This window comes from Neomonachus schauinslandi, chromosome 9, assembly GCF_002201575.2.
Source record: "Neomonachus schauinslandi chromosome 9, ASM220157v2, whole genome shotgun sequence".
Lineage (NCBI taxonomy): Eukaryota > Metazoa > Chordata > Mammalia > Carnivora > Phocidae > Neomonachus > Neomonachus schauinslandi.
In genome coordinates this window covers 84840416-84858294 of record NC_058411.1, presented here as the reverse complement: position 1 = coordinate 84858294, position 17879 = coordinate 84840416, and the positions used below count along the sequence as shown (strand labels likewise).

Sequence of the window (17879 nt, the reverse complement as noted above, 5' to 3'; positions counted from 1 at the left end):
TACAGCGTGAAAAAAAAAAGGAAAAAAAGAGAAACTTTATGGTAGAGAAACAGGACAAACACTACCTCAAGCCAGGTGATCAAGGTTAACATCAACAGTGAGAAGTCATTTTGAGAGATGTACCACTAATATGATGTGATAAGAATGACATTTTACCTCTGTGGTCTTCTTCCCAAAAACATAAAAACCATAATCTCAATCTAATCCAGAGAAGAGCATCAGACAAATCCCAATTGAAGGATATCTGACCAGTTATCCTCAAAACTGTCAAGGTCATCAAAAACAAAGCCTGAAAAACTGTCACAACCAAAAGGACCCTACGGAGACATAAGGCTAAATGTAATGTGGTACTCTGGATGGAATCCTGGAACAGAAAAAGGACATTAGGGAAAAAAATGAGGAATAAAGTATGGACTTTAGTTAATAATGGACTTTAGTTAATAATAATGTATCAACAGGGGTTCATTAATTATGACAAATGTATCATACTAATGTAAGATGTTAGTAATAGGAGAAACTAGGTGTGGGGTATATGGAAACTGTACTATCTTTGCAGTAACTCCATATATCTAAAATTGTTGTAAAATAAAAGTTTATTTAATTTTTTAAATATTTATTTATTTATTCCAGAGAGAGAGACAGAGACAGCATGACGAGCAGGGAGAGGGGCAAAGGGAGAGGGGAAGCGGAGTCCCCACTGAGCATGGAGCCTGAGAATGGACTCCATCCCTTGACCCTGAGAGGCCCAGAGATCATGACCCCAGCCGAAACCAAGAGTAGGCTGCTCAACCGACTGAACCACCCAGGCGCCCCTAAAAGTTTATTTAAAAAAAGAAAAGAAAAAGCAGCCTGAGCAAGGACTGCCTTGCCAACACCCCCTACACACACATCCTAACTAAAGCAGCTCAGCTTTAGGGTGAAGGCATTTTTGGTGTGAAACATCTATTGGAGGGAGGTGGGTATACAGGGGGTGATGCTGCCATAGGATCATGGTCTCCAAAAGACTGTAAAAGAAGTACCTAGTCAGGCATCCAAACACCACTGTTGTTACTTAAGATAAAGATTCTTCGGGGCGCCTGGGTGGCTCAGATGGTTAAGCGTCTGCCTTCGGCTCAGGTCATGATCCCAGGGTCCTGGGATCGAGCCCCACATCAGGCTCCTGGCTCAGCGGGGAGTCTGCTTCTCCCTCTTCCTCTGCTTCTCCCACTGCTCATGCTCTCTCTATATATATCTCTGTGTTTCAAATGAATAAATAAAATCTTAAAAAAAAAAAAAAGACTCTTGAAGACCCCCAAAATCACATGCAAATCTGAGGTCACTGCCCACAATGCCTTGGGAACATACAAAATTTAACCTACACCTCAGACTACCATGACAATGAGAATGTTAACAGGACATCTTAGGATGGAGTTAAGGAAATCTTAATTTGACTGACTTAAACAATAAGGAAAAATGTTTATCTCACCTAACAAATGCCAATATTCTATTACACTATTCTACTCTATAATCTTCAGTGCCTCAGCCATTCTTTAGGTGACTCTCCTGGCACTTTTGTAGTCTCCATTTCAGGTATCACATGCAGAAGAAACAACATCTGACAGAAGAAGAGACCATCTCTTCAAGTGAGACTCTGTTTTTTTGTTTTTTGGGGATTTTTTTTAAAGGTTTTATTTATTTATTTATTTGAGAGAGAGAGAGCACAAGTGGGGTGAGGGGCAGAGGGAGAAGCAGGCTCCCCGCTGAGCAAGGACCCCAGGATCATGACCTGACCTGAAGGCAGGCGCTCAACCGACTGAGCCACCCAGGCGTCCAAGTGAGACTCTTGAAGAGCACTTGTCAGGTGTTTTGCAGAATGTCATTCAGTACGAATTTGTCTTTCTCAAGATTAGACTGGGGATTTTTAGATTTGGGGTAAGAATACTATAGAGATCCAAGTGCCATTCTTTTAAGGAGCAAGGAAAACTTCCCCTCACAACTCACCAGCCACATCATAAGCCCCCTCCTAAATTAATCACTAGGAAGAAAAATGAGATTAGCATACTCAATTTAGACCAATCAGGACTTAGCCCTGAGTCACAAAGGGAAGAATACGTATCAGACAAAATAGGGCTGGTCTGCAAAAGTGAAGGGGGTATGAATGGACACTGAGCAGGCCACCACCAGTGTCTATAGGTAAAAACCCTAAAAGGCAGGTCCTCTACCCAAGAGACTACATTAAATGAACAAGTCTGTTTTAAAATGAACGAGACACTTTTCATTGTCTAATTTACTTCTCCTTCCTCCAACACTATCACCACCCAGAGGGATTTTTAGATCAGTTATAGAAAATAATAAAGCTTTAGGCTTTGTTTATTCTACAATCTGATTTGTAATGTGTCTAGTTTGATACTTCCATATATGTGATCTCAGATCTGTACAATACCTAGGTAGGTACTATGATTCCCTAGGTAGGTACAGATGAGGAAATGAACCCAAAGTAGTTAAATAACTTGCCCAACATCATAGAAACTGAGTTAGAATTCTAAGCTGTATCTGCAGTCCTCGAAGCTTGAAATGTTTTTTAAGCTGCCATATACTTCCCCAGATATCAAGAGAGTAGCAGCAATAAAGGAAACACCTCTAAGAGAGAACTTTCATCTATAGTTCATGTGGATCAAAACTACCCTTTCTATTAGGAGCTCAAAGCCCCCTCCTTAACCCCAAGAACAAACATGCACAAGCACTGCAACAAAGATGCTATAGCTAACACAATATGAAACTGAAATACAAGTGAGAGATTTAGATCTGCGAGCCAGTTGCATAAATTATCCAAACAAAAGTAGTTAAGATACCTACAGCAACATTTCCCAAACTAGTGTGCTTTGCTGGATTCTTCTGTACCATGATAACAAGTAGGCCATGAAAATAGTAATCTGTGATCAAATTAACTGAGAGACTAGGTTAAACAAAATTAAAAAGGCTTATTTACCAACAGAGCCTTTATATGCTAGCAGGCATCATGAACTCCAAGAAGAGCACATTCTACTTATAATGTTTAACATTTACTTCCAAAAAAGAAGGTTTTCCTTTTTAATCTTGACCACTTATAAACAATTCCTAGGAAAGTATTGTTTAACACCATTTTGAGAAACACTATTCTACAAGGGAAGCAAAGGCCCAAGAATAGAGTCCATTATTAGGGGGCTGGAGGCAAACAAACAAATCCAATAAAGAAGATAGTGAAGAAGGTAGGAAGCAAATCTGGAGAGTTCAAGAAAGGAGATGGTTTCTAAAAAGAGACAATCAACAGAACGAAACTACTGAGAGATTAAATAGATTGATAATAAAAAAAATTTTTGGATTGGAGTAGGAACACTGTCACTTGGGAACTTTAAGAGAATAGCTTCAGAAAGGGGAGGAAAGAAGGATGGCAAGCATAATAAAAAAAGACTAGGATGGAAATGATAAAAGAAGTAGATGAAGCATTTCTAGACCACCAATAATTGTAGTTTAGCAGTGAAAGTGAAAAAAAGAAATTGGTGGGGCGCCTGGGTGGCTCAGTCTATTAAGCGTCTGCCTTCCGCTAGGTTGTGATCCCGGGATCCTGGGATGGAGCCCCACGTAGGGCTGGCTCCCTGCTGCGGGGAGCCTGCTTCTCCCTCTCTGTCTGCTGCTCCCCCTGCTTGTGCTCTCTCTCTCTGTCAAATAAATGTATAAAATCTTAAAAAATAATAAAAAAAAGACATCCTTAAGTGAAAATGACTTTAAAAAAAAAGAAATTGGTTGGTTAGGAAAAGGCAGTAGATAGAGGAATGAAAAAAAAATTTAGAATGGGGGACACCTGTACCTGGTTGAAGGTAAAAGTGAAAACATACTAAAAGAAACATAATTACAGACCAGTAGATGGAAGAAATGGAACCCAGAGTATAAATGACTAGAAAAAAGTTATCTTTCCTCTTAGATTGGAGAGAATTTGAACAGCAATGCCTAGCCAAGTCTAAAGACCTTATTTTAATACTCCAAAATTTCACAGATTTCTGCCTACTCCACCCAAGAGAATTTTTCAGTCTTTAGAGTTCAGTGTAGAGCATATGTATAAATTTCCTGATGTGTTGCTCCTCTCAGAGGATGTCTATGTTATGTGCAAAAGGAGAGGGTTATAGAGCAGTAATTACCTGAGGGCCCCAATCTGCATGAAATAAGTCAGGTGGAGGAAGATGACAGTAAGGAAGCTGGAGCTCATGGAGATTTTAATTTATAATGACTTAGTACAAATGATTTTGATATACAAAATAAAAACTTACAATTACAATAGGAACACACAAAAAATGTGAAGATTACCATAAAGGGTCAAGAAAAAAGGCATCTACTTAGCCCACCCAGAAATTTTCACAACTCTGCTATACCAACAGAAATTGCATAAGTCATAAATTAATAATGTAACTCCAATATGCTGGTGAGTGAGAAAAAAAGACTATTCAGTAGCAGGTCTAGTTACAGTCCAGCTTCAAACTTTTTAAACTTAAACTTTGTATGGCTTTCCATTTACATAAAACACCAATCCTAAGAACTACTTAAGCATGAGAATTTTCATTTTTATTTCTCTCAAGAACAAGGACACTGACATGAGATTCTGTTGCTTAGAACATAATTAGAGATTCTATCTTTTTGGCTAATGTCATTAACAATTCAAATTGAGTACATAATTTTCTATTAACTATGTCCAGGTCACAAGTGTGGCTCATATATGGCTCCAGAGCCCATTTACCGTAACACTTTGATCACAAAAAAGGTAGTAACATCTGATTCTTCAACTACTTAACATAACAACCTACAGAGTTTAAGAAAAGTCATACTACTTAAAAAATATATAAACACAAGAGTTAAGAGGGGGCCCCATTCCTTAATTAAAGAAATTAATATTGATCAGTATGCACGGAATACGGATAAGGCAACAATACCAAGACCAAATCTGGCAGTCTCCAGATTTGTGTATCTGTAAACCTAAGGCTGCCACATAGGCCAGATGACTACTACTGCCAGCTCAGCAGCTGAGCTTGGAGAAAAGGCGGCATCCACACAGAGGCCACTCTAGAGAACCAGAACTTAAGGCCAGTTTCGTCTGGTGGAGACTGGAGAACGTGGCAGTAATAAACCGGGAAAAGTCTAAACAGGGTTGTTGGCGGTTAAGGGGAGCCTCCAGGGCTGCAATCCTGGAAGACACAGAGCAGACGCGGCGGGCCAACCCCGCCACGCCGGGGTTGAAAGAAACTATGGGGGTTGAGAGGAGAGGGCTCGTCCTTACCTTGTCATCCTCGCATCTCTTCCCCAGGCCCTCCTTAGCCTGCAGCCGGCTGCTGAGACGACCGTAGTCGGCCTCCTTCTGGTCGATCTGTTTCTTGTGCGAGTCCACCAACAGCAGCAGGTCCGAATTGCGCTTCTCCAGGCGCCCGCGGGCCACCTCGGTGCGCTGGACCTGGCCCTGCAGCTCCGCCACCTCCTCCTGAAGCAGGACGTGGCGGGAGGAGATACTCCAGTAGTTGAAGGCGAGGACCGCGATCACCACCAGCAGCACCACCAACACGAAGGAGGGCAGGCGGCCGGCCCGCCGGTTAGCTCCAAAACCCACCATGGGGTCGAACTAGGCTGTGCCCTGGGGCCTCGTCGCCGACACCTGCGGGCAGAAGCTCAGGCCTCAAAAGCTGAGTTGCCTGGGGGACGCGGCCCCAGGGCCGGCCGAAGGAGAAGGCGGGCCAATCTGCCTGCCGGCGAGCCGGAGAAGGGGGCGGGGCCGCAAGCCGCAGGCCCCTCCCCGCCCCCCCTCCTCAAATCTGGCCAGAGCGCGTTCCCAAGGCTTTGAAAACGACCCTGCACCAGCCGGGTGGAACCGGGAGAACCCAGCTGCCCGCACCCGGGGCCCAACACCTCAGGCTTGGGGGGCGGGGAAAGGTGCCGGAAGGGGGCGGATTTAACTCTGGCCCCGCCCACTAGCGGGGTCCGCGTCGCTTAGGGGGCCATTGCCTAGTTTCCGCCGACGCCCCCTCTTCTCGCGAGAAATGGAGTTTCTCTCGCCCTTTGCATTCTTATCTCGCGAGTGTTACCGCTACTGGGCAGAGTGTTGTGTTAATTTTGGCGCTTTATGTTAGCTCTTGTATCTGCGTTCCAGTTCCTTCGGTTTTTACCCTCTCGGTTTCCTTGACCCAGGGTTTAGGGAGTGCCAGCCCTACCCTGGTCCTCGTGAGAGTTTTTGTCTTTGAGGACCTCTGCGGCTGTGACCGCTTTGTAGGGAAAACAGTAGGTGAGCATCCGGCAGAAAGGGCGACTACGAAGGTTTTGTACTTGATTCAGTAAAAGTAGATTTCTTGTTCATGCTAATGATGTGGAGAATAAACAAAAAAGACCATAAAATAGCGGTGCTCGAAACATTACAGAGAAAAATGAAGAGAAACTAAGCTTTATGACTGAAGGGGGTGGTGCCAGCCTGGTTTCCAAGGTTACTGCTTTCACGAAAGAGAAGAACTTCAGAATGTATGAGTTCTGTTCTTAAACTCGCTGCTGCTTTTGCTTTGAGCGAGGCTTCCAAATAGAAAATCCAGAAGCTGCCCTCTGAATGGTAATTAATGCTGATACTGACAGCTAGCACACTCTGGTTAGAAATAACAGCTCTTGTACAAATTATTTGTGCATGCCTAGTCTCATGTTACCCTCTCAACACAGTTTTACACGCGAGGAATCCAAGACACAAAGGTGTTCCAGAAACTTTCTCAAAGTCCCATATCTTGTTTGAGACAGTTGTTCGGCTTGGATCCAGATCACTGTACTCTAACTTCATTGCGTTTTGCATTACACCAGGCTAACCATTGCTATATGTTCAGCATTAATCATAATGATGCAGAAAAAGCTCCCACCTCTTCTGTTTTTTTCTGCAGATTTCCTTTGTCCTGACATAAAAAGTTTTGAAAGTTATTGGCTGTCCTGTTTAAGGAGATGGAGTTGCTTTATTTTTCAAAGTTCAGGTTCAAGAACTTCCATAAGCATAAAACCCCAAGAATAAAAAAGCTTTGGTATTTTCATTTCAAGAGGTGGGGGGGTGTAAAGAATCTCAAGGCAGGAAGACTTGTCATCTTTGAATAATTATTCTATGCTTCCTGTCCATTTCAAAAATGAAGTTACTTGTCTAATGTTCCCAGAGTAGCCTGGAAGAATTATTGCACCTTCAAAAAGTGATGATTTCTCTCTCATAGATACAGAAAAACAAGTGACGCCAAAATTATTAATCTTTAGTTCACATCAAACTTGAGCCTTTTGCTCTGGCTTCATAAGATCAAAGAAATCAGGGCACCTGGGTGGCTCAGGCCATGATTCCAGGGTTCTGGGATCCAGCCTCACATCAGGCTCCCTGCTCATCCTGGAGTCGGCTTCTCCCTCTGCCCCAACCCCCCTCCCCATGCTCTTGTGTGCACTCTCTCAAATAAATAAAATCTTTAAAAAAACAATAATGAGATCAAAGAAATCTGCTCCAGTCTTGAATGGCAAGTGGACTTTGGCAAGAGGGAACAAAGCAAAAATGGGAAATCATGGACTATAATGAGCCTTCCCATGTATCCTTTCCTCAACTTCATATTGGCCTTGCTTTGTGTAGCCAGCAGTTGAAAATTAACTATGAAGTAGTGTTAACTGCTTAAAATGTCACTCTTTCAAAAATGTTTTCATTTTTATATGGGATTCTGACATGTAAAATTTTAATATTGTATAAAACACATTCACATACATTTTTTCAGCAGATGTTTAAAAGAACTATTTGGTGCTTATTATTCCATTATTCCATTTTACAGATGCAGAAGTAACTTGCCCAAAGTTACATGTCTAGCAGGTGGCAAGGCTGAATCTTGAAAACCAATCCTATTTCCACTCTTCCCCCAGGGAAAAAGTTTTTGTTCCATTTTGATGGTTACCTCTTCAAGCTATTCTCCCTACTAAATGATCCCAATCCACATATATCGAGACACTGTATAAGTGCTCTCCTAGAGATAGTTCTGGGTTAAGCATTAAACAAATGGAAGTAAAAGTCAATTCCTTAAGCCAAGTGATCAACTTTAATAACATTGATAAATCATGTTGTTAGTATATATCCTTGATATGGTGTGATGAGAGTAGCACTCTGTGGTCTTCCTCCCCAAAACTCGTAACTCTAGTCTAATTGTGAGAAAATATATCACACAAATTCCAGTTGAGGCACATTCTACAAAATGCCTGACCAGTAATCCTACAAACTGACAAGGTCATCAAAAACAAGGAAAATCTGAGAAACTTTCAGAGGCAAAAGAACCATAAGGAGCCATAACTACTAAATGTAAGATGGTATTCTGGATAGGATCCTAGAACAGAAAAAAGAACATTAGGGGAAAAGGAAGGAAATCTGAACAAAACATGGACTTCAGTTAATAATAATATATTAATTTATTGTCACAAATGTACCATGCTCATATAGGGTGTTGATAATGGGGGAGATTGGATGTGGGGTATGTGGGAATTCTGTACGATTTTCACTTTTTTTCTGTATTTCTAAAACTGCTCTAAAATAAAATTATTTTTAAATCATCAGTTTCTATTTTGGGGGATATCTTTTAGGTTATCAAGTATAGACGTAAGTATGTTCACATAGCTGGAAAGGCAGTATAATCACAGAGAAATAATATTTTAAGATTTATTTGAGGGGTGGGGCACCTGGATGGCTTAGTCGTTTGAGCGTTGGACTCTTGGTTTTGGCTTAGGTCGTGGTCTCAGGATCATGGGATGGAGCCCCACTTCAGGCTCCACACTTAGCAGGGAGTCTGCTTGAGAGATTCTCTCCCTCCCTCTCCCTCCCCCTCTGCTCCTCCCCCTGCTCATGCGCACTCTCTCTCAAATAAATAAAATATTTTAAAAAGACGAAAAAGATTTATTTGAGGGGTAAGCATATGCTATAAAGGGGCAAGTGAGGTTGAATAACAGGAATTTTGTTTTTAAATGGAGTTTTCTTTAAGGGCAAAAATCACGTCATTTATTTCTCTTGTACAATCCAGATGCTTTTTTGAGCTCAGAACACTATTTGGCATATGTCTTCAGTTTATGTTGACTCAAAAAAATTTATGTTCTGGGGTGCCTGGTCTGGCTCTTGGTTTCAGCTCAGGTCATGATCTCATGGGTCGTGGGATGGAGCCCCACAATGGAGTCTGTGCTCAGGGGGAGTCTGCTTGAGGATTTTCTCCCTCTGCCCCTCCCCCCACTCACTTTCTTGCACATGTGCAAGGGCTCTCTAAAATAAATAAATAAATCTTAAAAAAAAAAACTTTATGTGCTGCAGTTGAGCAGAGGAATGGATTATTTTGTATTTGTAGCTGATTCCTCAATATTTATTTTTTTTAAGATTTTATTTATTTATTTAAGAGAGAGAGAAAGAGAACAGGGAGAGGCAGGAATGGCAGCACGGGAGAGGTGGGGGGGTGTAAAGAATCTCAAGCAGACCCCATGCAGAGCATGGAGCCTGAGGCAGTGCTCAATTTCATGACACTGAGATCATAACACAAGCCAAAGCCAAGAGTTAGATGCTTAACCAACTGAGCCACCCAGATGCCCCAATATTTTTTTTAACATTTTATTTTTAAGCAATCTCAACACCCAATGTGGGGCTTGACCTCACAACCCTGAGATCAAGAGTTGCACACTCTACCGACTGAGCCAGCCAGTTGCCCCATTATTCCTCAATGTTTATGACACTGGGTAGGACTAGGTTAGAGAAGGTGGCAGCTCATAGAAATATAAAATACACAAATGTGTTAGGCAAATTCTTTCCATTGCAAGTGGAAAAAATAAAACCAGCCAAAACTGCATTAAACAAAAAATTATATTTATCTTAAAAGCATACTAAGATAGTTCACAGTAATATTAGAAGAGGAACAGGAACTGGGGTACCTACAGGGGACTCAATGCTTCCAGGACTCAGTCTTTCTGTTTCTCCCCTGTGCTTGCCTTTATTCCTTCTTTTTTCAGATGGTGCTTTTCTTTGCAGATAAGAAATATGACCCCAGCATTCCCAGGGTCACCTCCTGCTAGTTCCTTGATCTGAGAAGAACGGAGGTCTGGCTTTCAGTACAAAATTTACCAGGGAAGGATTCTGGGTGTCCAGCCTGATCATTGCACACCACTTATATCCATCACTGTAGCCAGGGAAGTAAGGTATTATGATTGGCCCAGCATAAGACACTCCCCTGTGGCCAGTGGTCAGTCTACTGAAAACAGAAAATTTTGGGGAGACCAAAACAAATAATGTTAGCTACAACTGAGTTTTCTTATTCTTGAGATATATCTTCCTTCCAATTAAGAACAGTTAATAAGTGAATAAAGACATTGTTGCAGGTTGGGTTCCCCAGAAAATAGACTCTGAGATGGAGATTCATAGTAGGAGGAAAACAGTCTTGGCAGAGGGAGAGTTGGAATGTTATGCAGTCTCAGCAAAAGCCTCAGCCAGTTCTATCTGGAGTCTGAAGCTGCGGTGGCCCTTCAGAGTTGTCCTGAGTCAGAGGAGTCCAGGCTTTTATACCCCCCACATCAACCAGGTTTTGGACAGCTAGGAGAAAAGGGCTACTAGGCTGTGTGTTAACTCCAGTTAATTAGTAACAATGCCTGAATTACTGTATTGAAAAAAAAAAAACTTAAAGTATATCTGGGCTAGATGAGGAAGAATGCTATGACCAATTAGTAATTTGTCCACAGGCACAGGAGGAGGTATGATGTCATGCATGGAAGGTGGATGCTCTGATGCACAACCCAGATCCCTTTTCAGGCATAAAGGACTTGTTCCCCCAACTGCTGCAGTACTGCCAACAGAGAGCCTTCAGTTATCAGCCTTCTTCAGAATTGCCTCAGTTGAAGAGGACTACCTTGTGAATGGAGTGCCCTGTTCCCATAGCAACTGACAACCAATACCAGTGAAGAGAACACACTTTTGTTATTTCCCTATATCAAACCTGTTCCATTTCCTATGGAATGTACTATAGGGGTAATGTGGGCTCCGGAGTAAGAATGTGTGAATTAAAATCTCTGCCTCTTATTATTTTTGTAACATAAGGCAAGATACTTAACTTCAGTACCCCAGGTGTCCCATTTCCAAAGTGGCATATCAATTAGGATTAAGTTTGACTCCATATCAGGGGGAAAAATAACTTGAACAAGATAGGATTTTTTTTTCTCTCACATAAAATATATCCAGACACAAGCAATCTAGGACTGCTATGGCAGGCTCCTTCAAGCTCACTGCTGTCATCCCTACAAGTATAGAGCTCATCTTCACTTCCAGACATGACTTTCTTGATCCAGGAAGCAGAAAAGAAGAAGGGCACCAACCTACCTACCTTCAGCTTTTAAGAAGTCTTCTCCAAATGTGCATTTCCACTTACTTCTCATTGAGCTGAACCTAGTCACATGGTAACCCCCAGAGACAAGGAGGCAAGGAAATATAGCCTACACCAATAATGTCTTCAGTTGAAAATTACAGTTTCTTAGTACAGGAAAGGAGGGAAATGTATATGGAAGCAAGAACAAACTCTGTCACAAACAGGGATAATAATAATGCCTGTCTTATATGGCTTTTGTGTGAACTAAGTGAGTTAATATATGTACCATGCTGACAAGGAGCTAAGATGGTGGGGCAGTAGGAGGACCCTAGACTTGCCTGGTCCCTCGAACTCAGCTAAATAAATATCAAATCATTCTGAATACCCAAGAAATCGATCTGAGGACTGGCAGAACAAACTTCACAACTAGAGGGAGAGAAGAGGTCATATCATTGAAGGTAGGAGAAGTGGAGATGTGACTTGGGGGAAAAGCTGATCATGGGTTCCATGGATGGGAAGGAACCCTGGTCTTAGAGAGCGGTGAGAGAGAGAGACAGACAGAGAGAAGAGCACAGGGGATTGCACACAGAAAAACACTTCACCAAAGCCATTGACTGGGAAAACGAGAGGGGCTGATTTTTGTGTTTTTACAACCACGGGGCTCAAAGACTAGAGTTTTAGAGGTCCATGGTCTGGGAGATGTAGAGTCAGCAGGCACTGCAGTGCTCCTGTGGAGAAGGAGGGCACATACCCTGGGGGGCAGACAGTGTGATCTGAGGATCCCCTGGGACACTGAGAGATGGTTCCCCTTTCTTGGAACACATCTGAGAGAGGTGGCATTGCCTCTCCAGGGACAAAGGAACCCATGGGCACCATTTCTCTCCCTACCCCTCAGCATAAACTAACCTCATTAAGCAGCACAGTACCAACATTGGCAGCGAAAATCACTTACACCAAGCCCTGCCCCCCTGCACTCTGCAGGTGCTGCTTTTCTCCAGCAAGTTTGCCTGAGAACCAATACAGCAGGCTCCACCCCTAGAATACCAGCAAAAAGCACCCCCCCCCCCCCCACCCCCCCCCCACACACACACATCGACTGACCATAGAGTTCTGCAAAGCTTCAACTCTAGTGGAAATAGTATCAGGTCTCTTTTAACAAGCAGACCAGAGCCACACCTAGTTAAAACTCACCACATTCTGGACAAAGTTGAAACACTCCTTACTGCAGGCAAGGAGAAACTCTGCAGGAGACTGACCTGAGGGAAAGAGCAGCGAAAACACAGCAGCAGAGTGCACACAGCATACACCAGAGACACTTCCTGAAGTGCCAGGCCCTGGACAGTATATAACCTCTTCTTTATAAAGCCATTACTCTCAGGAGCAGGAAACATAACAGGCTTTCCTAACATACAGAAGAAGATGGAGACCTAGACAAAAAGCCAAGGTGGAGGAATTCAGCCCAAAAGAAAAAACAAGAAAAGGTCACAGCCAGGGATCTCACCACAACAGATATAAGTAATACGCTTGATCCAGAATTTAAAGCAACAATCATAAGGATACTAGCTGGCTTGAGAAAAGCATAGGAGACACCAGGGAGTCCCTTACCACGAGATAAAAGACCTAAAAACTACTCAGGCCAAAATTAAAAATGCTATAACTAAGATGTGACACCAACTGGATGTAATGACCACAGAATGGAAGAAGCAGAGGAACAAATGAATGGTACAAAAGATAAAATTATGGAAAATGATGAAGTTGAAAAGAGGAGGGAAAGAAAAATATTGGATCATGAATGTAGACTTAGGGAACTCAGTGACTCCATAAGGCATAATAACATTCATATCATAGGAGTCCCAGAAGAAGAAGAGAGGGGGAAAAGGAATAGAAGGTTTATTTGAATAAATTATAGCTGAAAATTTCCCTAATCTGGGGAAGGAAACAGTCATCCAAATCCAGGAGGCACAGAGAACTCCCATCAAAATCAACAAAAACAGGCCAACACCAAGACATATTGTAGTTAAATACAGAAATAAAGAAAAAAATTCTAAAAGCAGCAAGACAAAAGAAATCCCTAACTTACAAGGGAAGACAAATAAAGTTAGCAGCTGATCTCTCCATAGAAACTTGGCAGGCCAGAAGAGAGTGGCATGATATTCAACATGCTGAGGAGGAGAAATATGCAACCAAGGATACTCTATCCAGTCATTCAGCATAGAAGGAAAGATAAAGAGTTTCCCAGGCAAACAAAAACTAAAGGAGTTTGTGACCACTAAACCAGCCCTGTAAGAAATATTAAAAGGGACTCTTTGAGTGGGAGAGAAAGACCAAAAGTGACAAAGACTAGAAAGGAAAAGAGAAAATTTCCAAAAACAATGACTTAGGTATTACAATGGCACTAAACTCATCTACCAATAAACACTCTGAATGTAAATGGATTAAATGCTTCAATCAAAAGACGTAGGGTATCAGAAAGGATAAAAAAACAAGACCCATCTATATGCTGCCTACAAAAGACTCACTTTAGATCTAAAGAAACATGCAGATTGAGTGTGAGGGGATGGAGAACCATTTATCTTGCTAATGGACATCAAGAGAAAGCCAGAGTAGCCATACTTACATCGGACAAACTAGATTTTATTTATTTTTTTAAAGATTTTATTTATTTATTTTAGAGAGAGAGTGTGTGTGTGCATGGTGGGGCAGAGGGAGAGGGAGAGAGAGAATCTCAAGCAGACTCCCTGATGAGTGCAGAGCCCAAAGTGGGGCTCCATCTCACAACCTGAGCTGAAATCAAGAGTCGGACACTCCACCAACTGAGCCATCCAGGCAACCCCAGACAAACTAGATTTTAAACCAAAGACTGTAACAAGAGATGAAGAAGGACATTATATCAGAATAAAGGGATCTATGGCACAAGAACATCTAATGATTATGAATATTTATGCCTGCAACTTAGGAGCACCCAAATATATGCCTGGGTGGCTCAGTCGGTTAAACATCTGCCTTTGGCTCAGTTCATGAGCCTAGGGTCCTGGGATCGAGTCCCGCATCAGGCTCCCTGCTCAGCGGGGAGCCTGCTTCTCCCTCTGCCTGCCGCTCCCCCTGCTTGTGCTCTCTCACTCTCTGATAAATAAATAAATAAAATCTTTAAAAAAAGCAATAACAAACATAAAGGAACTCATTGATAATAATGCATTAATAGTAGGGGACTTTAATACCTGACTTACATCAATGGACAGATCATTTAAGCAGAAAATCAACAAGGAAACAATGGCTTGAATGACACACTGGACCAGATGGACTTAACAGATATATTCAGAACATTTCATTCTAGGATAAAGATGTGAGATACACACACACACACACACACACACACACACACACACACAAACACACTGGAATATTATGCAGCCATCAAAAAGAACGAAATCTTGCCATTTGCAACAACGTGGATGGAACTAGAGGGTATTATGCTGAGTGAAGTAAGTCAATCAGAGAAAGACAAGTATCATATGATCTCACTGATATGAGGAATTCTTAACCTCAGGAAACAAACTGAAGGTTGCTGGAGTGGTGGGGGTGGGAGGGATGGGTGGCTGGGTGATAGACACTGGGGAGGTTATGTGCTATGGTGAGTGCTGTGAATTGTGTAAGACTGATGAATCACAGACCTGTACCTCTGAAACAAATAATACATTATACTTAAAAAAAAAAAAAAGAAAATAGTAGGAAGGGAAAAATGAAGGGGGGGAATCGGAGGGGGAGACGAACCATGAGAGACTATGGACACTGAGAGACAAACTGAGGGTTCTATGGGGGAAGGGGGGTCGGGGGATGGGTTAGACTGGTGATGGGTATTAAGGAGGGCATGTATTGAATGGAGTACTGGGTGTTATACGCAAACAATGAATCATGGAACCCTACATCAAAAATTAATGATGTAATGTATGGTGACTAACACAACATAATAAAATAAAATAAAAACTATCGCAAAAAAAAAATTTCATTCTAAAGGAGCAGAAAACATATTCTTTTCAAGAACACATGGGACACTCTCCAGAATAGATCCCATACTGGCTCACAAATCAAGCCTCAACAAGTACAAAAAGATAGAGATCATAGCAGGCATATTTTCCAACCACAACGCTATGAAGCTTGAAGTCAACCACAAGAAAAAATTTGGAAAGACCACAAATACATAGAGGTTACAGAACATCCTACTACAGAATGAATGGGTCCACCACGAAATTAAAGAAGAAATTAAAAAATACATGGAAACAAATATGAAAAACAAAATAATGAAAACATGACAGTCTGAAAACTTTGGGATGCAGCAAAAGTGGTCATAAGAGGGAAGTATATATAATCACAGACCCGTACCTCTGAAACAAATAATACATTATATGTTAAAAAAAAAAAAAAAAAGATAGCAGGAGGGGAAGAATGAAGAGGGCGGAAATCGGAGGGGAAAACGAACCATGAGAGACTATGGACTCTGAAAAACAAACTGAGGGTTCTAGAGGGGAGGGGGGTGGGGGATGGGTTAACCTGGTGATGGGTATTAAAGAGGGCACGTTCTGCATAGAGCACTGGGTGTTATACACAAACAATGAATCATGGAGCACTACATCAAAAACTAATGATGTAGGGCGCCTGGGTGGCTCAGTTGGTTAAGCGACTGCCTTCAGCTCAGGTCATGATCCTGGAGTCCTGGGATCAAGTCCCACATCGGGCTCCCTGCTCAGCAGGGGGGTCTGTTTCTCCCTCTGATCCTCTTCCCTCTCGTGCTCTCTGTCTCTCATTCTCTCTCTCTCAAATAAATAAATAAAATCTTAAAAAAAAAACTAATGATGTAATGTATGGTGATTAACATAACATAATTTAAAAAAACAAAGAGGGAAGTATATAGCAATACTGGCCTACCTCAAGAAGAAAGAATATCTCAAATACACAACCTAACTTTACACCTAAAGGATCTAGAAAAAGAACAAATGAAACCTAAAGCCAGGAGAAGAAGGGAAATAATAAAGATTAGATCAGAAATAAATTGTATAGAAACAAAAAACAAAACAGTAGAACAGATCAATGAAACCAGCAGCCAGTTCTTTGAAAGAACTAATAAAATTGATAAGCCCCTAGCCAGACTTACCAAAAAGAAAAAAGAAATAAAATTGATAAGCCCCTAGCCAGACTTACCAAAAAGAAAAGAAGAAATAAATAAATAAAATCACAAATGAGAGAGGAGAGATTACAACCAACAGTACAGAAATACAAACAATTATAAGAGAATATTATGAAAAATTGTATGCCAAAAAATTAGGCAATGTGGAAGAAATGAATAAATTCCTAGAAACATAAAAACTGCAAAACTGAAACAGGGAGAGACAGAAAAGCTGAACAGACTGATTGGTTAGCAAAGAAATTGAATCAGTAATAAAAAATCTCCCAACAAAAGTCCAGGGCCCGATGGCTTCCCAGAGGAATTCTACCAAACATTTAAAGAAGAGTTAATACCTATTCTTCTCAAACTGTTCTAAAAAATAGAAATGGAAGGGAAACTTCCAAACCCTTCTATGAGGCCAGTGTTATCTTGATTCAAAAACCAGACAAAGACCCCACTAAAAGAGAGAATTACAGGCCAATATCCCTGATGAACATGGATGCAGAAATTCTCAAGAAAATACTAGCAAATCAAATCCAACAGTACATTAAAAGAATCATTTACCACGATCAAGTGGGACTTATTCCTAGGCTGCAAGTGTGATTCACTATTCACAGATCAATCAACATGATACACCATGTTAATAAAAGAAAGGATAAGAACCATATGATTCTCTCAATAGATGCAGAAAAAGCATTTGACAAAGTATAACATCCATTCTTGATAAAAATCCTCTAATAAAGTAGGGATAGAGGGAACATATCTCAACATTATAAAGGCCATATACAAAAGACCCCATAGCTAATATAATCCCTAATGGGGAAAAACTGAGACCTCTTCCTCTATAGTCAGGAACAAGACAGGGATGTCCACTCTCACTGTTATTTAACATAGTACTGGAAGTCCTAGCCTCAGCAATAAGACAACAAAAAGAAATAAAAGGCATTTTAATTGGCAAGGAAGAAGTCAAAATTTCACTCTCTGCAAATGACATGATACTCTGTGTAGAAAACCTGAATGACTCCACCAAAAAATTCCTAGAATTGATACATGAATTCAGTAAAGTCACAAGATACAAAATCAACACACAGAAATCTGTGGCATTTCTGTACACCAGTAATGAAGCAGCAGAAAGAAATTGAAGAATCGATCCCATTTACAATTGCACCAAAAACCATAAGATATCTAGGAATAAACCTGACCAAAGAGGTGAAAGATCTGTACTTTGTATAGAATGCTTATGAAAGAAATTGAAGATGACACAAAGAAATGGAAAAATATCCCATGCTCATGGATTGGAAGAACAAATATTGTTAAAATGTCTATACTACACATTTTATGCAAGCCCTATCAAAATACCACCA

The 17879-nt window shown here is 41.2% G+C and overlaps 1 protein-coding gene across 2 annotated transcripts in view; it reads right to left on the bottom strand.

Moving 5' to 3' along the window:
- GOLM2 (golgi membrane protein 2) overlaps positions 1-5922 on the bottom strand; it is a 114206-nt gene extending 108284 nt beyond the window's left edge. For both annotated transcript variants that reach the window (XM_021695380.1, XM_021695381.1), the window contains exon 1: positions 5285-5922. In XM_021695380.1, coding sequence (XP_021551055.1) covers positions 5285-5611 — 327 coding nt within the window. In that variant the 5' untranslated portion in view covers positions 5612-5922. The remainder of the gene's footprint in view (positions 1-5284) is intronic.
- Between the last annotated feature and the right edge of the window lie 11957 nt (positions 5923-17879).